We start from the raw sequence: 25,527 nt of genomic DNA, 5'->3' as shown, positions 1-25,527 counted from the left end.
TGTTCGTAAGTTTGCATAAGCATGACTGTACACACAGATGAATTAGTGACTGTGGCCCTGCTGATGTCATCGGAAAACCGAATGCTTCCATAAAAGAGTTAAGTCCACAGCAGACAACGATACACAGACACAGTTTGCACAGTCAGACTGAAAACCCTGAGGAGTGGGCAAGGTGTGGATGTCATGACAGGCAGTCAGCATCACTTAGGTGAGTGGATAATGGGAGGACAGGGGAAGAAGCCGATTGGTGATTACTGTTAGATTTTTCTACAATTCTAATTGTAATTAGCATTTATGGCAGGTCAGCTCAGCCAATTGGAGTGTACATGCAGTGGTATGTGTAAAGTCACAATGTGATCCAGCTGTACACATCTGCAGGAAGTGTCATCAGCTGCAAAAGCTTGATCTCTAGGTTTTGGAACTTGAGCATCAGCTCGAGTCAGATATACATCAGTGAGGCAGAGTCCGACATGCATAGCACACTTTGCGAGATAGTCAAACCTCAGGTTAGACACATACAAGCAATGAGGAAACAGGAAACTACCAGCCAATCTAAGACGGCTAGGCAGACAGTATAGGAGCCTCCTGATTTTATTGCACTTGATAATTGGTTTCCCATCCTGGATACTCGTGAGGGTGATTGTTTCTCAGGAGCATGCAGCAAGAACCAAGTCAGTGGCACTCCAGGTGACTAGTCTCTATGGGGGGAGAATGAAAGAAGATCAGAAGAGCAGTTGCGATAGGGGATCAGACAGACTATTCTGTGACTGTCAATGTGACCCAAGGGAGATTCCTTTCCTCCCTGGTACTCGGGTGAAGCATGTTACAAAACGGCTGCAGGACATCCTTCAAGGAAAGGGTGAACATCCAGAGGTCATGACCCATACTGGTACATGTGACATTGGTCAGAATGGGAATGAGATCCTGAAAGTAAATTTCAGGGAGTTGTGTAGGAGACTGAAAGGCAGGGATTCCAAATCAGTCGTGTCAGGATTACTGTCAGCTCTATATGCTACCCAGCATAGAATTAGAAGAACTGAGGAATTGAAAGCTGAAAAGTGTTTAATATGTTGAACTAGGCAGCAAAAGGCTTTCAGAGGCTTAAAATGATTTTATTGTAAATCTATAGTTTAGCATAAACTCTACAACACAAAAGGGCAGTGTAACAACAACAAACGTGAGGGAAAGGTAGGGGGAGAGGAAGGAGACTAAATCAAAATAAAGTTGGAGGGGAAGTAAGACATTCAACCCCCACATCGCCTACCTCTCTCTAATTTCTTCAAGAATGCTGGTGAACACTTCATGTTCCATTTCCAAGGACACCCAGCTACAAATGTAGCCATGGAAGATGGGAAGGCTGTGGGAAACAATGACCCCTCTGCAGCCCACTGTCTGAATCTGTTGATGGCAACCTTGGTCCAGCCCAGGGGCAGACCCAGAGAGCCCTGTTGTTTATTATAAACTTTTTAATAAACAAGTTCAGAGATTTGGAACATTTGAGACTTGAACCCAGGACTCTTGGTCTAGAGGTAGGGATACTATCACTGCACCACAAGCATGCTTCAGCCTTGCCCTTAAACACAAAGTCCAATGCACATCACTTGCTCTCACTTGGGATCTGTTCTGATTGACCCTTACAAGGATCTGAATTTCTAACACTGACTGATGGCAGAGGTGAATATTAGGTTTTAAAAGCTTTGGGACCTATTCAGGGGATTCTGGGACTGAGATAAAATATTCTTGCAGAGCAATTTGCTACTGCTGTTGGGGAAAACTAAATTGGCAAAAATATGGCAATCTGAGAACAAACGTAGAGTGGGGAACTGGATTCAGAAACTCAATAACTCCAAAAGACAGAGAAAGGAGAACTTGGAAAAGGATAGCACAGACAAGTGGCAGCATTAAAAAGTACATACGGAAAAATAACAAGTACAGTAGACAAAGCCAATAGGCTGAGGGCATAGATAGACACATGGCAGCATGATATCATTATTATAATGGAAGGATGGCAGTTCAATACCCTGGAAATCAAGTTTTCAGCTAGGATAGAGGAAGGGATTATAAAGTGGGGGTGTACGGACCTGTTCAGAGACATTGCTACACACCTCTGGAACAGGTGGGATTTGAACCAGGACCTCCTGGCTGAAAGGCATGGGCACCACCAAATCCCCCTCATTAGGCTGTATCATTATTGATTAATCATCAATTATAGCTGTAAGGAAGCATGCTATACTAAATTAACCATTTAGTTGAGGTCAGAAACAAACTGGGGGCAGCCATGCTACGAAGTGTGTGTTAGAGACCCACAAATAGTGGGCTAGAACACAGGAGCAAAAACAGGGACAAATCTCTGAACAGAGAAATAATATTTGGGGTTTCAGCCATTCAAATATCAGTTCAGATACAAACTGTGTGAACTGCTTTCAAGAGACCTTTCTAAGCCAGTGTGTAAGAAGCCCAATGGCAGAAGGTGCAATTCTAGATTTAATCGTAAGCAGTGAAGCTGGTCAGATGGATGTAGTAGCAGTGGGTTCCCAGTTTGGAGATAGTAATCCCAACTATCAAATTCAGCATCATTATGAAAAGGGATAGAACCGAAATAAAAGCTTCAAATTGAAGGAAGGCAAACTTTACAAAGTGAGAGATGATCTGGCCAAAGTGGACTAGATTACTTACAGTGTGGAAACAGGCCCTTCGGCCCAACAAGCCCACACCGCCCTGCCGAAGCGCAACCCACCCACACCCCTAACCTAACACTGCGGGCAATTTAGCATGGCCAATTCACCTGACCTGCACATCTTTGGAGTGTGGGAGGAAACCGGAGCACCCAGAGGAAACCCACGCAGACACAGGGAGAATGTGCAAACTCCACACAGAGAGTCGCCTGAGGTGGGAATTGAACCCGAGTCTCTGGCGCTGTGAGGCAGCAGTGCTATCCACTGTGCTACCGTGCCACCCATTAGTTACAGCTACTTGAATAAAAGTAGTGGCAAATCAAGAGGAGACATTCAGAAGTGAGGTTCTGGCATTGGCACTGTGTAGATATGACCCAACAACAAAAAGGCTGGCAATACTAAATCCAAACTCCTCCCTCCCCTGCTGATATAGAAGCAAAGAAGGTAAAATAAAGCAGAAAGACAGAACTTATGACAAACTCAAAAAAAAGCAAAAATTGGATACACAAAAAAATTGACAAGTCAAATTAAACAGTACCCAAAGATGTTTTATCAGTACATTAAGAGTAAAAGGATGACTTTAAAAAAATGATTGCACCTATTAGATGTATGTGGTAACTTGCACTTGGTACAGAAGATGGGAAGCAGGGTTCAAAATGAATAAACCCGATAACTGCAGATGCTGAAGATCTAAAACAAAAATAAGAAATTGCTGGAGAAACTCAGCAGTGGAAAATTTTCTTCAGAAGGGTCACTGGATTTGAGAAGTTAACTCTGCTTTCTCTCCACAGATGCTGTCAGACCTGCTGTGTTTCTCTAGCAATTTCTGTTCAAAATTAATATTTCATGCCTTCGCATAGGAGAAGAATAGTGTAGAGATTCTAGTTAAAGAGGAGGTGTGTGAAATATTCAACAAAATAAGTAAAATGATAAGCGAAGCAACTGGGGAGACTGACCTCATTGGAAGATGGATAAATCATCAGGGCTGGATGAAGTCTATTTGAAGCTGTTAAAGGAAGCCAGGTAGGGAAAGAGATGCTCTGAGGTTCATTTCTCAATCCTCACTAGATACAATCAAGGTACCAGAGGACTGGAGGTGTGTAAATGTTACATCATTATTCAAAAAGGGAGCGAGGGATATTCCAAATAATTATAGGTTCATTGGTCTGACCTCAGTGGTGGGCAAATTCCTGAAATCAATATAGAGTGATAGCATTTCTATTACTTGTAAAGGTATGAATTAATCATGGATAGTACAAATTGCTGTTAAAGGAATGCCATGTCTTACGAATTTAACAGAATTTTTTTGACTAATTAACAAGGAGGATTGATGAGGATAGTGCGGTGAATGGTAGATATTGTCTCCCTGGATTTTAGTAAAACATTTAACAAGGTCCAAAATGGCAGATTGTTAAGAAAAATTAAAGCTCATGGGATGCAAAGGGAATGTGATGACTTGGATCCAAAATTGTCTCAGTGACAGGAAACAGAGGGTGATGGCCAGGAAGTTTTGACAAATACAAAGTGTTTTCCAGTGGTGTTTCACAGGTATTAGGTCCCTTGCTGAATGTAACATATATTAATGATTTAGACCCACATGTGGGAAGCCTAATTGAGAAGTTTGCAATCAACACATAAATTGACTGAGTAATTAATAGTGAAGAGGATGGCTGTCAACTGCAATGATAGTGCTATTTGTTTAAAACTATTTTTTAACGGGTACATTTTTAATTGACAAGTATTTGTAGAATCATGCATTTCAGTGAAGGAGTGTAAGGGAGAAAGTGAATGGTTTGAATGTGAAACATGCAATGGCATGGATGAAATGAGACAAATATCATGGATATATTTAAATAGATGCTGGGTAAGTACATGAGGGAGAAAGGAACAATAAGAAATGATTATATGATTAGGTAACATAGATGTAGTCTCTTTCAGAGCATAACAACTGACACCAATCAGTTTAGAATGACAAAATTGTTATTGCAGTCGGTGATCTGTTATTGTGCTGTACGTTCTCTATAGCTTGCTGTGATTCTGCACTTTAGGTCACAGATCGAATGGGACAGCACTTCAGCCAACCTCTCCTTATCCACCTTTATTTTGACCAAATGTCCTGGATTGGTGCACATTCCAAATGCATTGCTTGCTCCTGATGGCTGCATGCCATGAAAGGGAAGATTACCAATGTTGCAGGACAGCTCAGTGATGCCAGTGTGGGGATACGATCACATCATCAAAAGAGATTGCGAGGGACAGTAGCATTTTGAGGATCGGAATCAAGGCTTAAATAATGGCCTTTACCAAGGCTGAGGCATTGAGCAGCTAAATGTTAGGGGCCACCTTGTAGGTGAGGGGTCAACAATAAGTTGTTCTTCACTTTAGTAGACAGAGCAAACATCCCAAAAATATTTGCAAACCAGGAAATGGAAGGGTGAAATTTCAGGGAATTACAATCACTAGTGGAGCAGTACTGAGTTAACTGTGGATTAATTAGCGGGCTGACAAGTCCCAGGTCCTGATGCATTGATTTTAATTTTCCAAAATCGTTTAGATTTGGAAAGGTTCCATTAGAATGGATAAGAACAAACCCAAGTCTTTTATTCAGAAAAGGAAGGAGATGGAAAGCAAGAGACTGCACGCAAGTTAGCTTCACATCTGTCACAGGGAAGTTGTTACAGGCTATTATTAAAGATGCTATAGCAGGACACTTCGAAAAATTCAAGGTAAACAGACAGGGTCAGCATAGTTTAATGAACCTTTTAGAATTCTTGAGGAAGTACCACTTGCTGGGGATAACAGGGAATCAGTAAATGTACTGTACTTCGACTTCCAAAAGACATTCAATAGAGGGTAACATTTTAGTGTTAATAGGAGATTGTCTTGCTAACGACAAACAGGTTAGGCATAAATTGGGTTTTTTTCTGGCTGGCGGGGTGCAATGGTGTGCCGCAGGGATCAGCACTGGGACCTCAATTTTTTACATTTCAGATAAATTACTTGGATGACGGGGTGAGAGGTATGGTTGTTAAATTTGCTGATAATGCAAAGATGTTGTAGGAAAGCAAACTGTGAAAAGGACACAAAGTAGCTACAAATACAGATAAGGTAAGTGAATGTATTAGTCTCCTTATTTAGAGAAGGTTGTAAATGCATTGGAAGCAGTTCAGATGAAGGTTTTGTGAGGAACAGTTGTACGAGCTAGGCTTGTATCTGCTGGAGCTTAGAAGGGTAAGAGATGACTTGAATGAAACATGTAAGATATTGAGGAATCTTGCCAGGGTGGATATAGAAAAGACGTTTCCAGTTGCGGAAGAATCTAGTACTAGAGGTCGTTGTTTAAAATAATGGTTGACCCACTTAAAATAAAGACTAGGAGATTTGTTTTCTCACAGCAGATTGTACATCTTTGGAACTCTACACCTCAAAGTGAGGGGAAAGCATGGTCTCTGAATATTTTACAACACAGTGATAGATAGGCTCTTGATAAACAGTTTTCAGGGGTGGACAGGAATGGGGGGGTAATCAAATCAGCCATGATCCTATTAGATGACAAAGCAACCTCAAGACTCCCTATGGTCTTCTGTCCTGATTTGTATGTTTGTACATTAAGGCCCCCTCACACCACCAGGGGAAGTTGCCCAAAGTGTCACACTGTCCTCTGATTGGCAGCCTAGGAAGCAGCAGTACGTGAGGCAGACAGAAAAGAAACTCCCTCCCCAGTGTGAGTATACTTTTGAAAGCAATTAAAACTCCTCATCACACAAACACCATAGAGTCATAGAGATGTACAGCATGGAAACAGACCCTTCGGTCCAACCCACCCATGCCGACCAGATATCCCAACCCAGTCTAGTCCCACCTGCCAGCACCCGGCCCATGTCCCTCTAAACCCTTCCTATTCATATACCCATCCAAATGCCTCTTAAATGTTGCAATTGTACCAGCCTCCACCACTTCTTCTGGAAGCTCATTCCATACCACCCTGTGTGTGAAAAAGTTGCCCCGTAGGTCTCGTTTATATCTTTCGCCTCTCACCTTAAACCTATGCCCTCGAGTTCTGGACTCCCTGACCCCAGGCAAAAGACTTTCTATTAACCCTATTCATGCCCCTCATAATTTTGTAAACCTCTATAAGGTCACCCCTCAGCCTCCAACGCTCCAGGGAAAATAGCCCCAGCCTGTTCAGCCTCTCCCTGTAGCTCAAATCCTCCAACCCTGGCAACATCCTTGTAAATCTTTTCTAAACCCTTTCAAGTTTCACAACATCTTTCCGATAGGAAGGAGAGCAGAATTGCATGCAATATTCCAACAGTGGCCTAACCAATGTCCCGTACAGCCGCAACATGACCTCCTAACTCCTATACTCAATACTCTGACAAATAAATGAAAGTATTATTTCCAAACCCAGGTTTATCTACAAGTGCCACTGTAAGCATGTTGATATATAGTTAAATCAAGTATTTACAAAAGAGACCTTCCAGATTTCAACACTTTAACTGCAACCAGGCTTTAAGTAAATGAATCTTAAAACAGGACAATGGCTAGACATAATCTCAAAGTTCGTTCATAAAAACAATTCTTAAAACCTTCATTTTAGCACCTATTTGTTAAAAATAAATATTCAGGGTGATATACAAGATGAAGATGCATCACTAGATAATCGCATATCTAAAAAGTAGTTGCATTTCAATATCTTCTTTACTGTCGAAAAATGTTTCAAAGTGGTTTGTACAGGTAAGATTTGTTTTAAAATACCAAACCAAACAAAGATATATTAGCAGGGGTGTCAAAAAGTAAATCAAAGAAGTCATTTTAAGGAGTGTCATAAAATGAGGAGGGAGGCAAAGAGTTTTCACACTTAAAATTACTGCTCATGAGACCTAGGCAATGGAGGGTGCAGCCACAGATGCTGGGATCATGATATGGGGGCTGTGCAAGAAGCTATCAGCAGAGAATTGCTGATTTTTGGAGGGTTATTGGAAGAGATTAGGGTGGACAACACCACAAAGAGATGTAAACAGGACAGTGAAAACTTGAAGTTTGAGACGTTGGGGAACCAGGCACTAATACAGGTCAGCAAGGATAAAGTAAATGAATGATGGGAACTTCATGTTGAATAAGATATAAGCAGCAGAGTTTTAGATGAGTTCACAATATTAAAATAACCAAGTTTGATGGTCACAAAGGGATGATGGTTTCCACTGCAAATAAGCTGAGGTAGATGTAGACAGCTTTGTGAGAAAGAGAATGTAACGTGCTGGGTTGAGCAGACTGCTGAGATTGTAAACAGGCTGACTCAGCCTGACACAGTCATCAAAATGTTGGGCCACAGTTAGTGATAAGGATACGCAGCTGAGAGCAGAAGCAGAAGGTGAGGATTTTGATCTTCACAATCAATGGTGCATGTCAATCATGTGGGAGCACTAGCTGGGTGCTCTAGGACTGGGTTCTGCCTGTCCTCTCATTCAGCACAACTCACACTTAATCTACAGAGGTGGATATGTCTTGGGGCTTGTCTCTGACCTTAGAGGCTTGCCCACTGGAAGTGTATATTGGGAATTTAAGCATGTGCGCTTCACAATTCTCCAAACAGTAATCAACACTTGGGAAAACGTGAAGTACACACCCGAGTGTTTGACCTGCTGCTAGCCAGAAAGGGTGTCCCTATTCTGCAACACAAAATTGGAAAATTACCGCACGATATAAGATCCAGTGGTTGATGTAATCAAGCTGGTTCAGGGTGACATCAGTCTCACAAGGCTAATATATAATCTGGAAGGTATCAAAATTTCAAACTGACTAAATCTTACAAAATTCAAACTTGTTCGCTTATATTCTTTATTCCAACTCTTGGTTACATATATTTTGTGTTTTCAACCCATTTGCAGAGAAACTTGTGTAACTGGAATGGGGCCCTGAGTCAGCCAAGGAATCTAAGTGGTTGCAAATTCAATAACAAGTTCCTGCTAAAGGAGACACACCAAACTCTCAGCCCAATGCACTACAGATAACTGCTCCATGCTGGCTGTTCCCAATACCAGCAAAGTCAAGGACTGAGTTAGGACCAGACAATCCTAGTGGGTCAGATGCCTCAAGGAGATGCAGTCCCCAGACCAAATATGTACAGGAGCTACCCTTCCAGTCAAAATCCTTCACTGTCCAAGGTGAGCAACATTCTTTCCCACGATTTTCAAAAAGCAAATGACCTTCCAATATGTAGGATAGAATGGGGCTGGAAATGGATGGGTTCTTCTGGAACCCAGCCTTATTAGTAGATCTCTTTCACTAACATCAGGGCCTCAGATCTTGGTTAGAGGTTTTCCCATTTGTCTTAATTAGCCATTTTTATTGTCGCATTTCTCAGTTCTTCTAAGAAGTAAGGCTACTTCTTTAACCAAGCTTTCAAACACTGTGCTAATGTTTCCTCACTGTCTCCATGTTAATTTTTATCAATCGTTATGTTCTTTTGAAGACCCTTAAGAGATTTTACTTCATTAAAGCTGCTATATGAATGGAAGGTGTTGACTATAGATTATGAAGGCTATGGACATCTATGTGACTAGTGTCAGCACCCATTGATCACTAGCATCTGCAGCCTGAGACTCACCACATTTAGAGTTTCTTCCTATCAAACTGGGGAGCCTGATACCAGACAAAACCTCTAAGTGGGAACCCAGGTGAAATCCCTGAAACTGTCTCATTAAAATGAACTGGATTAGGGTCCAGACTGGATTTCAGTCCCAGACTCTAAAAACAGCAGATCACTACTTTATTGAACATAAGACAGCATGTCCAGGCAAAAGGTCCAGCATCTCCCCAAAAAGATCTGCTAGTGTATACGACTGCCGAGAATCCTGTGGTAGTTGTAAATCTCTTCAGGTCCTCAGTTACCAAATTCTTGGTACTGTTGTGGGTATTTTTGTTTTTGCTATCTCATCTATTCATGCAAATTATTATGAATGGCACAGTTGTGTCTCCACCAGTATTAAAAAGCACAAATTGCACATGAAATGACCACACCACACAATCCATCTCATTTTAAAGACTAAAAGTGAAGGAACAAGACATGAATTTCTGTGATCCCATTCCAATGTATTTAAATGATCTTTAAATGCTAAACCCTTACACTAATGGTGATTAAGCTTGGTAAGAATGAATTGAAAAATTAAACTTTTAGTCAAATGATTTAAAAAATGCATGAAGTAATACAATACATCTTTAGATGTGTTTTAACTATTGACATTAACTCTGACTACCCACTGCTGTTAAATCTGTGCTGCATACCGTGCTGTTTTCAAGTCCTCAAATGATTCCAAAGCTCAGTTTTTTTTTTACTCCTGTGTTAAGTTGAGTTCTAAACCTCCATTCAGATTTCATTCACACTAAGTCTTTAGACCACAACATTGCCACTACAGTTCAAGGGCAATGTGAAGTTGGTGGAATAGAATGACGACTGCAAATAATTTAACCTGCCCAGCAAGACCATTAAATTTAGGATTCTCAGAAAGTCTATTGTCAAAAACATGATTCATTCCATGGTTGCAGACAATTCATAGCACCTTCCTGTACATTGCATGCACCACCATTAAAACAAACTGCTTAATTTCACAAGTTTTGGCAAGTTATAATGCCTGAGTGAAATGTCATGATATATTGCTGTTCGTGATACTGCACATTTATTTCCCAAACAAAAAGTATAAAATTAGGAACTCTTCCACTTAAAATTACTAACAGATGATTCCTGATGCCATGAGACATAATAGTATTGTAACGATTACAATTGCTGTGTCATCCCCAAACCACTTGAGGTCCTATTCATATCAGTTCTGTGGGATGTTACCACTGTGAGGTTACATTTCACAGAAATAGTGACCAAGCTCTCATTGTTGAGACATCGCAATGAAAACCGACTGTCCAACCCTTCAACTCTACAGCAAGTTTCTGACTCTGGATTAAATGGCAATTTCTCTCTCTCTCTCTCCAAATCGGAACACAAATAGGGAAAACTGTTTCCTACCTTGAGCCTGTGCTGCAGAACTGTGGGAATATCCAAGGGATAAAAGGGCTGTCTCGATGAGCTGATTAAACAGCACGTCTTTACGGATCAGCACAAACTCGGCATGCTCTTCTTTGCCTTCGCATTCCACAGGATTGTCCGACTGCTCGACCACACAAAACACTGGCAGGGTTGATCCTGAATGAGGGGGTGGGGGGGCAAGAAAAATCCAAATAATACACGAAGTTCTGTTTCGAAAACAGTCAGACTTGATCAGAGCCCAGCCCCTGGTAATGCTGTTTGACAGCACCGAGATTTTACTCGTTGACTTGTTTATTCATGCTCTCTGTACATCACTGGGTTTGGTAAACAGACCAGGTTTCGAAACTCTTGAAAAGACTGTCTCTACTGTTTACCACAGCACTACCGGCACCGTCCTTCCCCCAGCCCGTGGAAACTTCGAAAAGTCACTGGGGAGATTGCCTGAAATACTTTTTTTTTCGTTCTTCTACCCCCAAAAGTGAAACTGTTTTAATTCCCTCTGCCACTGTGCCAGCAAGCACATTCGGTGCACGCGGTCTCAGAACAGACCTGAATATGTAAAACAAAATCCTCTGGCAAACAGAAAACCGCGAGGTTCCGCTGCAAACAAAATAAATCACGTTGCACTTCCCAGAAATTTAAGCCAGAGGAATTATTTTTTTCTACTGTGAAGTGATCAGGGTGTTTCCTGGTTTTAAAAGAAACAGTTGCAAAACGCTCTCACCCAGTTTAACGTTATTCCTGGATTTTTTTTTAACCCAACGTTTTTTTCCAGCAAAGGAATTTGGCAGGGGGTGTGTGGGGGTGGTGGTGGGGGGGGGGGGGGGGGGGGGTTTAAGGGTAGGCTTTGGCTTGCAGTATTATTGATTTTACTGATCCGTACAGGAAACTGAGTCAAGACGTTAAGTTTTTCATAGGCTGACCTTTTCTGGCAGTATCCTTAACCTATATTCACACAGCTCTCTGACAGTGTCCGACTCAATAACCTGCAGGCTCACAATCTTTCAAGATTGCCCACTGCTCAGAAAACAGTGTATTTTTTTTTAAATCACAAAAGATACAAAAACGAAAGGCGAGATGAATTTAAACGGTAACTGCGTTTCTCTGTAAGTCTGATTGTTAAGGATTGGTCAATCTTCTGTAAGTGCTAATTCAGTTAAGATGCCAGTTACTAAAACTCACAGGCAAATCAAAACAGAGGCGAAAGGTGATCTTAGTCAGGTCAGTTCATCTGCTCCTGGTCACGCTCCGTTTGTGGAGTGTGCTCCATTCAATCATTGAGTGGGTTTATAGTTTCCATTAAATAAATGTTTTATCCTGAGCAAATAAATTTACAAAGAAGTGTTCAATATCTCCATTCCATAAATTACAACCTTCGCTGAGATACAAAATACAACCTGATCCCTTGGTCGTGGGGTGATTGTGTTGGAAAGGGATGCACTTCAAATACAGCAAAAGACCTTTTTTCGTTCTTTGATATCCGAGCATTCTTTTTTTTTCATCTGAATGAGAGTGGGGAAGGTGCAGCAACTGTTGCCGACTGAAAGGTAATAAATGCCTTCTACCCACGGGACCCACGAGAAACATAAAACTTGTATTTAAAGCTCACTTCACTGTAGTCTGACAGTATACAAACTTTACGTTTGATTACAAAACCTTAGCAATTTACTAATCCGCCAGCCTTGTTGATTTACCATTATCTTACACACTGTGCCAGATCAGAGTCTGGTTTGACCTATGTAGGTGGTACCATACGTTTGCAACAAATGGGCTTCGATTACAGACTCTCAGTTTTACATGCACTTTGTTCCTCGTGAATATTTATTGCCGATTTTGCAAGTGCTCATTTTTTAATATCCATAACATTTTACAACGCAAAACATGTCCTCTCAGAAAGTACAAGGACAATCCATTTCGCCGAGGCCCAACTCAGGGAACAGTCAATATTTTCATTCCGAGTGTCTCAGCTCAAACTTCTTAAAAATGCAGTCACCAGACACAACAGGTTCTTTATCCGGTAGCCCACAGTAATTTATACACCTAGTTTTCGCCAAGTCTGATAGTTAAATTGTCACTTGGAATGTAACTTTCTTTCCTGTAATCACCTTGATTCTTTAAGAGACAAGCATATGAAGGTTATTTCCTATTTCTTTTAATTTGAGTAATGTTAAGAGCATCAGGATTGTAATCTTTTCGTTGCTCTAGTAAGCTATGATCTGAACCTATCATTACTGTGGGATCAAATCAACATCTCACTTGTTCAGACATCTGACAGGGACTACAGTTAAACTCAGAAAGCCACCCAGAAGGGCACACATCTGAATATCCTGGATTATCAAGGATATATTGAAATATAAAGGAACTGTTAACAAATAAACGCCCTAATAACAACTCGAGCAAACGGGAGATTTAGTAATTTCCTTGATCACATTCACAATGTGCCGCGAGCAGGAATAATATTTTCGGCAGTTTCTAAGTCCAGACGGTGCTCTTGGCGAGGTTACAGTAACAACCTGGCGCCTTGGTGCTACAACATTTTGAGTTTTGCGTTCAGATGGCATCAAGTATTCAGTGATCAGCACTTGCAGAAGTAGTTTTCATGATCTGGTTTTGCAGAGCAACTTCGTAATTCAAATGACTGCTTTTTAGTAAAATCTACTTGTCGACTTCTAAATATCGGGGGTGAAATGCCTGCGGATCTCCCCGTCTGCTATTCGAAAAACAACAAACCGATTCCACCCGATAAATAATGTTCGCGCAGACATTCACCAGTACATCCGATATGCAAGGATAGTAGGACTCTCTGGTGAATAGTAACGGAAAGGGTGGAGGGGTGGAGTGGGTCTGCGCCGTTTCTAGCGCACAACTCAACTGCTGGCGTTCACACAGAACTGTAAGGTGTTCAAAATAGGTGATTGTACGCGACAAATGGGCCGAAGGGTCTGTTTCAATGTTAGTTATTTCTATGACTCTCATGTGTTTTGAAGGATATTGACGGAAGACCAAGTGAACAAGTTGTGGTGACAAGTTCTTAACATCCAATACCTGGATGGTGTAAACTAATCTCTGCGTTCACTCACTGTCCCGAACTGACCGGGGTGTGCGAGTGGCCTGGCAACACTATCACAGCGCAATGCAGCCTCTGTCCTGCGTTTGAATTGCTCCCTGACGACAAATCCAGGACTCGGGACGTTTCTCCAAGTTCGGCAGGCATGGTGCTGTACGTTTACTTTGCAAACACCGTAGCCACCACCAGCAGCTTCCTCCCCTTCCTGTCCCACTGTTAACAAAACTGGAGTGCGCTCCCATCGGCTGCTGCGTGAGCGCGTCCTGAACCAATCCCCTCGGCTGAGGGCTCGTCTCCTCCAAAAAGAAAGCCGAGGGAGACGGAACAAGACAGCTCGGAGCTGGGCAGCTGTGTCGGTGGAAAGCGGTTATCTGGCTCAGAGCCTGTGATAGGGATCAGGCGGCCGGCCCTGGGCAGAGCCTGGCTTTTTCTGCCGAGTGATGAACAAGGGCAGAGGGGTGTGTGTGTGGGGGTGGGGGGGGGGGGAGTGGTGATAGGTACTCCTCATGCTGGGCAGGGCATCAATGAGCTGGAAATCTGCCGAGCTCCTTCCTGTAATCCTACACCAAGCGCACGGAAAGTTTAATCTACATGAACCCTGACTCCCTCTGTCTGTGTGTGTGGGACCCGCGCTGTCATTTCGCCGCATCCTACCTCCCAGCGCCTTGACCGGGGAACCGTTGGATCTCCCCCTGCCTCCGTCTGTCGGGCTCCCGTTCGGCTCCAGCCTGGCCTTCTTACCGGGAGGTGCACCTTGACCCTCGGGGCTGTTATTCTTCCGTTCCGGGCTGTCCCGGGGGTAGGGACGGGGACTCACGCTTCTCATTTCCATTCTCCTCCAGCCGCTTGTTGTGGGAGCTCCCGCATACAGGTCACCATGCAGAGTGCATAGACCTAGAGAGAGAGAGAGAGTAGGCAGAGCAAGAGCATGTGTCAAGTTTGTTATGATGACAGCGCCCGACCTCTTACTGGTGTCTCCCCGGATGCATCGCGTCCGTTCACACACCCCCACACACACTCACACACCCCCTACACACACTCACACACCCCCACACACTCACACACACGCACCCAAACACACTCACACACCCTCACACACACACACACACTCACACCCCCCCACACCCACACACACACCCCACACACACCCCCACACACTCACACGCACCCTCACACACACACACCCACCCCCCCACACCCCCCCACACACTCACACCCCCCACACACTCACACACCCCCCACACACACTCACCCCCCACACACACTCACACACACCCCACACACACTCACCCCCCCACACACACTTACACACCCCCCACACCCACACACACACCCCACACACACTCACACACCCCCACACACTCACACGCACCCTCACACACACACACCCACCCCCCCCACACCCCCACACACACTCACCCCCCCACACACACACACTCACACACCCCCCACGCACACTCACACACACCCCACACTCACACACACCTTCACACACACTCTCACCCCCCACACACACACCCACACACACACCCCACACACACTCACACCCCCCACACACACTCACACCCCCCTATACACACTCACACTCACCCCCCCACACACACACACACACCCCACACACACTCACACACCCCCACACACACAATCATCGACACATAGACACACACACACAGACAGACACACACAAGACACACACACACACAGGCATGATGCCCCTCATTTAGTGGTACAGCAGTAATAAAAAGTAGAAGCGGCGTTGAAAGTATCCTCACCACAGACACAAACCCCTATTTCCACATACCTGAGGAACATATATCGATTAACCCGACCCACGACCGTTCTTATAGCCACACATTTTAACAAACCTCCAGCTAATGATTTCAACTGCTGGCAACGTGACTTTATCAACTCAAACACACATGAAATCCTTTCAATGGGCTGCGAGAATCGAACATTTTGGCACAACGTTAAAGCTTTCACTGAAACGAACTTGTCACATTATAACGCCTCCAACAGCTCTGACAAGCGCAGGGTTTTGTTTTCCTGCGAGACTTGAGGGACTAGCACCGTTTAGCTGCATCAAGCCCGAGTCATAGCAGCCCGCTTGGAAAGATTAAAGTGATTTAATGTGACATCGCAACCATATCTGATGTTTCTGTCACTATCTCGCTTGGTTCGGCTCCAACTTTTAACAACTGCTCTGGTTTGTAGCAGGCGCGTTGGCGCTCCAGCTCCTCTCCCTCCCTCTCTCCAGCAGTTTTGAGGACAATTTCTCGCCTCTTGTGTCTTCACTGTCCCTGCCAATTGGATGTGTTGGACTCAGGCCATGCGTCAGGAGCGGAGGGTTTAAAGCCGGGAAGTTTAGCGGATCGGCCAGTCGATCTCCCACTCAGATTGTGCGAGTCTCCGGCTGGGGTGCTCAGGCTTCCCGCAATTGGGGAGTGGGACGGTGGGGGACGGTGGGGGAAGGTGGGGCGGGGGGGGGGAAGTTGGCGAAAGAAAGTGGAACTCACATACACTCCACTCCCGACGTTTCTCAGTCCTTGTCACCATCAATAATTCAAAAATAAATCTACCGTCTTCAAATAAAAACAAAGAAAATTGATGAAGGCTACCACTTCGTAGATCCCACGAAATAAGAAATTTCAAAACAAAAACAGACTTTGAAGAGAGCTGCCGCTCCAATAAAGAAGGAAGGGATGGGAGGGGGGGAGTGGAGGAAGAACAGCCCGTGTCACTTTGCTCACATTCTCGCCACAAGTCCAAACGCCGGTACTGACAGCGTCCGAAGCAGAGAAATTACTAGTTGCGTTAACTCATCAGCCCTCCCCGGGGTTGTCCTTTTTTCATATCACTGCTCGCTTCCGTTCCTGGTCCGGGAGAGACTTCCCCCACCTCCCCCCCCCCACCCCCACCCCCCACCTCTCTCGCGTTCAACGGGAAGAGTGATCGAGCCTGGAAGGTGAGGGAGGGACGGAGGGAAGTGAAGGGTAAAAGGGGGGTGGGGGTGAGGCAGCGCCGTGTTGCTGTGAGTAGCGCTCAGTTGACGAGCCCCCTATCCGTCCCTCAGCACCCACACACACACCCTCACACACCCTACCCGTACATTGGCGCGCAAGAATTTTTAATCAGCTTGATTACTATAAGACGGTTCGCATTTATTACAGATAATAAGGCCACATGATCAGATCATTAGATGCCTGGCTGAACCTCTGAATAGATGCACGTAACCCAGCTAACAGTCTTCACAACCATACCCAGAAACACACACACTAACACAGAGAGAGACCAAGCAGCTACACAAGTGCAGACATACACAGATTCATATTATGCTCCTTGCAAATCCAAAGCATGAAATTGCAACAGATATATGATATTGTATATACACACATGTTGGAAGTCCCAATGACAGGGAGAAAGCCTTTATCACGCCTAGTCTGTCCTTTGGAATATTAATGAACAATCAGACTTATCTTACTGTCCTGCTTTTTTTTTGCAGAGCGGCGCTATATAAATAAAACAAGTGCCCTGTCATGTACAATTAGTTAATAATAAACCGCGTTCTTGATAGACAAATGCTTTCGGCTTTTAATAATTTATGAGAGCGAACGTAAATTTGTCTAGGAGCCTCTGCTGAATATTTAATAAAGTCAACAGTTTTCTCTCTCTCTCTCTCTCTCTCCCCCCCCCACCCCGCCCCCCACAGCCCCGCCTTTCTATGTCTCATGTCGAATATCTAGAAATAGTGTCAGTGTGGGCGGGGGTTCAGGGTGGTGAGAGTGCCCCCAGGAGAGCACCAGGCGGTTTTATGGCCTTTGCCCACTTCATCGGGAGCTCGGTTGCTGGGGAAGTGGAGGTAGCCAGGAGCCTTCGAGCTCCCGGTCCTCCTTCACTTTCTCACCCTGCCCTGAGCTGGTCCTCTCGCTCTTCCGGTCCGTGCAGAAGATCCTCCGAAATGGGTGGGTGGGGGAAGAGAGGAAGACATTTCTGAACATCCCCGTCTCATTCCCGAAGGTTGATCTACCAGGGGGGTGGGAGGGGAGGGGAAGGGGTGGGGGTGTACCTACAGGACACATTGTGCATCGGGGGGGGGGGTGTGTGGCTGGAGGGGAGCTCCTGTCGCGACCCTCGCTCTGATCAGATCACTAAAACTTGCCGGCGTTGATATTGTTCACCGCCCGGGACCGTCCCCAGTGCACCGTTTTAAGGTGGCTCAGCCCCCCAGGAAAAGCAACTTTTGCTCGGTTTCGGATTCCACCGGGAAAGCGAGAACAAATCTTCGTCAAAACAATTTAAAACCTCACAGGGCTGCGAAACAGTGTGTCACTCCTTCCCAGTTAGTTTACTGAACGAGTATTAATCAGGATTTAAAGCTTTTTGTTTTGTAAATCTGATGGGGGGGGGGGGGGCGTGGGGTTTAAACTGGATTATTGTTTACCTCAGACTAACTACCAATACCGAAGGAAGAACAATAATCGTGATGAGCTTAGTCTCAGGGTCTATCTCTGAGACGGTTTCCAGCTGCAGCACTTGGAGCTTTCTGAATTCCCCCAGTCACATTCTTTCGCACCACCGTGATTCGGGATACGGAAAGAAACCCGACAAAATGTGTTATCTATTAACTTTGGTTCATCTGCGCACAGCAACACTGCAGCTGCACCTAGGTAAATGCTGCAAAGTGACTAGTTGAGAGAAAGCAAAGAAATATTTCCTCCCCCTTGGGGCTTTTCTCGTGTGTCAGTGAGTGCTCGTTGTTATCATTCTCTGCAAGCCTAGGCCCGCTGCAGTTTTTTTGCTCAATTGGATGTTTTTTTGTAATAAAAGGTGATTATTAATAAACTACCCCCCCCCCCCCCCCGCCTCAGCAGCATCATTCCACCTTAAAGGGAGGGAAGGAGAGAGACCGCCCTTACGGTGGCGCCACTGTGCCATGCAACAGCAGCAAAGCGTAACCAGATTACAGCAACTCGAAACTGCTGCTTACTCTGGCCTGCCCCGGGCACCCCAATCGCGTATCAATCGCCCCTCAACACCTCGAAAATAAAATAAAGTCGAGCCAATCCGGACTTGGATGCGTGTGAGGGGGAGGGGGGGCAAACACATACACACACACATACACACATCACATACACACACACCCAAGCAGAAAGAGCAAACGTTTACCTCGTCGGGAAAGGACGATCCAACTGGAACAAACGCAGGAGCGAGGGAGAGACAGAGAGGGAGAAAACTTGCAAGCAAGCGAGGATCCTCCAAAAAAAAGAGTACCAGCGAGTCCTGGAGAGTTGAGCGAAGTAACCCGGCCTCAGCCCCTGAACAAGTCAGTGAGTAAAGCGCTCAGAAAGCACACACCAATAGCCTGATAATATCTATCTCCAGAATGATAAGTCTGTTTGCCTTTAATCCGGTCTCGGTCGATATTCATGCATTCTAATTGGTTTTATTTATAGATCCGCCGCCTAATGCCATCGGATTGCATCTGCCGGCACATTGACTGGATATTGAGTAGTTTCCAATGAAGCTCACTGTGATTTGCATTCTCTCTTCACCCCCGTCCTCCCCCACCCCACCCCCCACCTCCAGCACGCTTTTTCTTTATATAAAGCCGGTGGTGCAAGCCCGTAGTGTTTATCTCCTGTACACTATCATGTATTAACCATTTAAATGCATAAACCATTACGGCTGGCTTCATGGGGTCGGCAATTAATTATAGACCCTTTTTTTGTATGTGTGTGTTGGGGGGGGGGGGTGAAGTGGCGGAAGTTTGACCATCCGGAAAAGAAATTGCTTGAAACTGGCATGCCCCCTGATCGTGATAGATAATTCGGATTTATTCCCCCCTCCCCCTCCCCCCCCCCCCCGCCACCAAGACACCGGGGCAGACTCGGTTCCCCCCACCCTCCCTGGAAAACAGTATCAGTGCCCCTTCCTGTAACCGGGCCGTGTTAAGTTAGCTAAAGTGAAACTCTGTCTATGTTTGCTACTTTTTGAAGGACGTGCTTTAGGAAACTGCAATCTTCTTGATTCCCTATCCGCCCCCCCCCCCCCCCAACCCACCAGAAAAAGGAACAGTAATTCAGAGTGAAAGCTATTCCAACTCATAGAGACACATCTGTGCAATGACTTTGACTCCTCATGTAAGGCCCGTCACAAATAAAAGATCCAGTTCACTGAATGTTTGTGAAATCGCTAAAATACTTCCTTTCAAATTACTTTTCTCTTGACACTCGATAATAATCCAGGCCCGTGAATTGTGTCGGAGTAGACTTTTATTTTTTAAGCTGTCTTCTAACCTGACAATCGTGTGACAGACTTAGAGATATCCGTTTTGAAAAACAGACCTTTCATTGGAGCGAAAGAAAAATGGGAATTGTAAGGAAGGCCAGACGTTTCCTTTTCGGAGTTGGAATGGGTCTCTCGAAGTGACAGTTTTTCCCACTCTCAAGAGTTTGGAACGGGCCAAAATCTAAAAGAGACTGAAAGACAGCCGGCGCCTCGTGTTATTTCTTACACATACTATACGATTTATCTTTTTTTATATTTTAAAAAGAAGAAACGTTTTATTGTAAAACACACAGCCGTAGGTTACAAGATGCTGGAACTTTCCACACGTGTACCCACTAAAGAATTCTTAAAAGAGTAAAGATGTGTAAACAATTCTTTAAACTTGGCCCGGAGAAAGCACTGTGTTTCAGCACCTCGCAAGGTGCCCCACATTGCTGGAGACGAGACCTCGCTGAGGATAAGTGATGTTGCAGCCTTTGAGGGCAAGTCTAATTAACAGAGAAAACAGGCTGGGAAAACACAGACCCGTAACGTGGCTCCGGCACAAAGCGAAGACAAAACACTAACGCCCCCCAATCCGGACGCACCAAACAAAAAATGGTAAATTGAAGGCCGATTTCGTGAGTTCGGGATTTAAAAGCTGCTTGGAATAATTGAGGACTGGCAGAATGGTGACCAACTTGGTACCAGACTTTCCTGACGTGTAGCAGACCTTTCCCGGGAACTGTTCCCAAATTCCCAAATCATTAAAAGGAGCTTTTTTTTTGGCAGAGAGGATTGTCGGTAAGGCCTAGGAAATCTGCCTCTCGTTTGGTTTTGATGCTGCGGTCAATACTTAGAATCTGCACTCGATTTCGTTTTCACAGCCCCGTTATGAGACCAGCTGTATTCCACGTCAGTTCTGTGTCAGCTCGGGTTTATAGATGGTATTATAAAAATAAAACGAAAAGGATTGAGGCACTGAGTCTGGACGTGGTTTTGTGAGATTCAGATCGTGCTAAGTTTTTCTCTCTCCCTCCCGCGACTCTGGCAAAGGGGCAAAGACGGGACATCGATCACAGGTTACTGGGAGTCTTGTAGTTCGGTGTGTTTGTAGGAAACTTGCTGCTCCAAATGGAGCTGTCTTTAGCCGGCGAGAAGGGACTTTTAGTACAAAAAGCCGGGCCGTGAAATTGACTACAAATTCACTCTCAATTAGTGGGTGTTTGTTCTCAATTTGCAAAGGCCTGACTTGAGTATTAATTGTCCGGAATAGTGTCTACATAACGTGGGGGAATTACAATAAATTTGCTTTAACTAAGAGGTAAACCGGCGGTCAGCCTGCTGTGAATGCGTTGCTTCCCTTGGAGGGACAGCATATTAGACGCTGCATAGTATGTACGAACCTGCCTAAATCTAATCAAATTTGTAGTATTTGTTCAGAAGTGTGTATATATAATATATAGATATATAATATATATAATATATAGACATATATATACTCACGCGGATAAATACCTACATTTCGGTGAGAATGCATAAAGTACGTTTAAATTTGCCGTGTATACTAGTCGCTTTAATAATCACTGCTTTCGCTGTACACATTCATTCAGCGTCTAAAAACCGCTTCTGTAACCTCCGTTGTTACCTGTTAATATTCGGTGTACAGTTCAGATACTGGATATACTTTTTTTTCATTGAAAAAAAACTACGTGGAAAAGAGATGTCAATTCTCAACACCTTCTTGGAGTTGATTGAAATGAGTACCTTAAAGGGAGTCTGGCATTTACAGAGTCAGCGCCGGCGGTCATTTAATCCACCTGGAAAGCTCACAGATCAACAGGTTCCGTTGAATTTTGTTAATACAGTATCGAATAATACGCTAAATTAAATCGGCGGTCATGCAAAGAACTTAAAGCTGCAAAAATGGCCATAAAATTATTTATTAACTTTTGCATTAGAATGTGTTGGGTTAACACTGTGACCAGTTGACTTTATGTCAATTTCGGAACGCACCGAGGCACATTCGAACCAACTCAATACCTCAAGCTTTCAGATAATAAACCCGTTTGCCTTTAAGTTTCTGGCGTGATTGCAAGTGCCTTCAGAAATGAGTTTGCGGTTATTTTGAGAGATGGGAGCACTTTCTAATCGGGCCCTCCGGTAATGTGTTGCCAGCGACTTCCTTAACGCTGGTGGTACGGCGCGGGGCTTATCTCAAAGAGCTGAACGGGAAGTTTCAATTCACTCCATGCATTCCCAATCCCAATCCCAATCCCATTCCCCCTCCGCCCGCCCAACCCCCGCCCATCACCATCTCAGCCGGTGGCCTTGGCTCTGTCTGCCGGACCTGTCATAACAAACTCGGGCACAAGCCACAAAACGTGCAAAGACACGATCAAACTATCCGGGCGATCGAGAGCCCTCACGCTTCAACTGCACCACAGCTCCTTTGGTCTACACTTTGCAGAATGCAGATCATAATTCAACACGTTTCCCCACATCCCCCCACCCCCGCCCTCAACCACCGCACGTTTGAACTTTAATTCGGTTGCTTCAAGATACCTATTACATTAATGTAAACGCGTCTTTCTATTTTAACGCCAGCTTTTAGTTTAACCGGTTTCTGTAATATGGGCCAAAGCAAACTCGCTTGCCCAAGGCCATTAGCCTGCAAGTAATAATGTCGAAAGATGGTTTTAATACAGTGTTTTGCTTTGCCCAGTACGCGTAAATGTTGATATTTTGAAGAATTTACGAAATAATTCTGCTTCCTGGGTGTTCTATGGTTGATACTCTGTGAGAATTAACTACTGAATTGCAGTGTTGTAGTGCCCGACTAAAATCAATAGCAGCCTGTGTAGGAGCGCAGTATTCAGGTCTGTGTGTCCCATTGAGACCCGTGCCCAGTTTGAGCTTTCCTCCTGCTGACACATACACTCAACAATGCTACAATCCTTCTCGCTGAGCGCTGTTCACTGGCAAGGCGCTGCTCTCTGCGCCATCCAGTGGACCATCTCGTAAATACATCACCTTTAATAATAATGTCAGAAACACTTCACATAAAGCACAAATCATACCAAAAGGAAATCATTGTGTTATTTTAAATCATTCCACTCAACCTAACCGATATGTTTCAGTCTAAATAGCCCTGTATAAAATATAACCCTCTCCCGGGTGTGGGAAAGCTGTCAAACAAGCTTGGCTAAGATTGTAAAATATGATTTTTTTTTGTTTAAAAGGGTAGTTAGTTTAAAGTCATTGCTTGTACAAATTATTACACTTTAGGACATGTTCTCTAAAACCAAAGAATATCGTTAAAATTTTATACGGGACTTTGAAACAAAAAGATAAAAGGGATTTTTACTTATGACAATGTTAAAATGCGACCTTCATTGACTCAAGGTTATATTCATTGTAAAAGTCTATAGTCACACAGAGACTGACAAAGCAGTAGTCTTTTAACTCAATGCATTTGTATGTTACATATATAATAATCCAAATGCTTTGTTTTAAATAACACGTTCCTTGAAAACTATTCAATTGATTTTCAGACCTTTTCGCACCAAGTTACAATAACGCAATGTGAATTGTTCCTTTTCGTTCGCAATCGACGAGTTTCCATAAGCGCAGCCTTCGGGAGGGCAAAGACTGGCCTGTATCTAAAGCAGAGGCTGAGAGAATTGGAAACTCGGGGTTGTGTGGTATGCACAGATTAGCCACTGTCCCTCTAATCACCATCAAACCAAAACAAAACCCGTCAGACTATAATTGAGACCCAAAGCCACACACTCTCAGAGGAAGCGACACATCCGTCGAATGTCAAAACAAAACACATATTTGACCATGAATAGGAAAAGACGCTCATCGGAATCACCTTTTTTTTCTGGGTTTACAGATAGACATCATACACTCAGTCAACGACATTCTGCTCTTGTTTCTGTCCAGTGTCAGTATTATGTAAGAATTCTGTCCTTCGATCTGAGTCAGTATTTCTATATCGACCAGTCTAACTAGTGAATATCTGTGTGCATCTGTCTACTTACACAAGCGTACCAGATATATACCGTACATATCAAAATCATGAAATTCAACTCCATTCCCCCATTAAGTATCGAGTCACTGACACTCACCCTGCTCAACTGCGCGTTTTCTAAACGGAAGATTTCCCATTTACTGTTGGCTATTGTACATAGTCTACGCCTCAAATTAATTCTTCTCGCTTTTGTTTAGAATTTTGTTTTGGAATCGAAAGCGTGAAGATATCGATGCGCTCGGGATCCATCTTTATTTCCCATATTTTTCTGACAAGCGGATGTGCACAGGACATTACTGCAGTCAGTGTTTGTGTGTGACAGAGGAGAGCATCTCTTCGGACACCAGCGTTGCTTTTGATCAACGTTCAGTGTTTTCAGTGAAGATGTGTGCTGGTGGCGAAACCTGTGAGGGAAAGAGATGTTTGAACTATTAATACGTTTCTGCACTCACACACACACACAAAATAACTAAGAGGTCACTTTTCCCGAACGGAGTTTAGCCAGTGAGCGATTATCGTTTTTAGTAACTTTCATAAATCACACGGTACTCACGAAATGACTGAGGATATTTATATCAACGGTCAATTACACCGAATTTAAACTTAATGATATGCCATAAAATATTACCGACCTGCTACTTATTTTTATAAGTACTGGCTGGAGAACTTCAATGGGCTTATTTATGTCCAGAGAGGAGAGTTAGCGTTCAGTAATACTCTCAAACATTTCGATTCGCCACCGCATTATTGCCTGCATAGGGAAATATCGATGCAATCTTTCTCAGTGCAGTTAATATGAGGAGCAGCGTGAAAAGCGACAGGTTTCCATTACCAATCGGAAACGAAAACTTCTCTCACGGCCCCCTCGCTGTCACACCTGTAGCATTGTGAACAGAACAAAATCGGAAAGAGATCATTGCCCGGGACTCAGTAGAAGTGACCCTGAAACTGTGAACGGGCTTTTTCCTGAAATGCACAGGTTACGGGAAAAAAAACACGTTTCATTAGAAACAGTATGTTCGATTGGGGAAAACAAAAGTAAATTCGCTTGTTGTGGATCCAACAGTGCAATCAAGTCATCGCGCATTTAATGAGCAGAATCTACCAATTCAGATAAAATTAAAAATTGCAAAATAAAAGTGAGGAAGCTTTCCAGTTTGTGTTGTGTCGGAAGCCGGACTCTGGGGAACGATTATCCCCCTTCCTCTACACCAAACCGGTTCAAGAACTGTCTGAAAGCCGACTGTAGTAGTTGTTCTTAAATATATTACAGGTCTTTAAAATACGAACTGTAATCAGCTTACAGAATAGAATAATTAAACACCCGGTGTAAATGCTATTCCATTGGTGATACCGTTTCAATAGAGCATTTCGGTATATTTATTAATTTTTTTAAAAAAGGTAATATTTCAAAGCGGTTGCGGTTTCAGAAAAATAACTGCGT

General features: G+C 43.9%; 1 protein-coding gene across 10 annotated transcripts in view; it reads right to left on the bottom strand.

The window, feature by feature from the left end:
• satb2 (SATB homeobox 2) overlaps window positions 1-18,999 on the bottom strand; it is a 166,822-nt gene extending 147,823 nt beyond the window's left edge. For 3 of the 10 annotated variants that reach the window (XM_072578919.1, XM_072578928.1, XM_072578920.1), the window contains exons 1-3: window positions 16,297-16,484; window positions 14,438-14,677; window positions 10,696-10,872 (exon numbers count right to left, since the gene is read on the bottom strand). In XM_072578919.1, the coding sequence (XP_072435020.1) occupies window positions 10,696-10,872; window positions 14,438-14,677; window positions 16,297-16,336 (457 nt within the window). In that variant the 5' untranslated portion in view covers window positions 16,337-16,484. Of the gene's footprint in view, window positions 1-10,695; window positions 10,873-13,761; window positions 13,882-14,437; window positions 14,678-15,584; window positions 16,188-16,296; window positions 16,485-16,530; window positions 16,636-17,684; window positions 17,709-18,946 lie in introns of those variants that run through there. The other 7 variants (XM_072578925.1, XM_072578927.1, XM_072578924.1 and 4 more) reach the window with 7 other exon arrangements.
• Window positions 19,000-25,527: the final 6,528 nt, after the last annotated feature.

This window comes from Chiloscyllium punctatum, chromosome 10 (genome assembly GCF_047496795.1).
Source record: "Chiloscyllium punctatum isolate Juve2018m chromosome 10, sChiPun1.3, whole genome shotgun sequence".
Taxonomy (NCBI): domain Eukaryota; kingdom Metazoa; phylum Chordata; class Chondrichthyes; order Orectolobiformes; family Hemiscylliidae; genus Chiloscyllium; species Chiloscyllium punctatum.
Note: the sequence above shows the minus strand (reverse complement) of the source record. Positions and strands in the feature narration are given on the sequence as shown.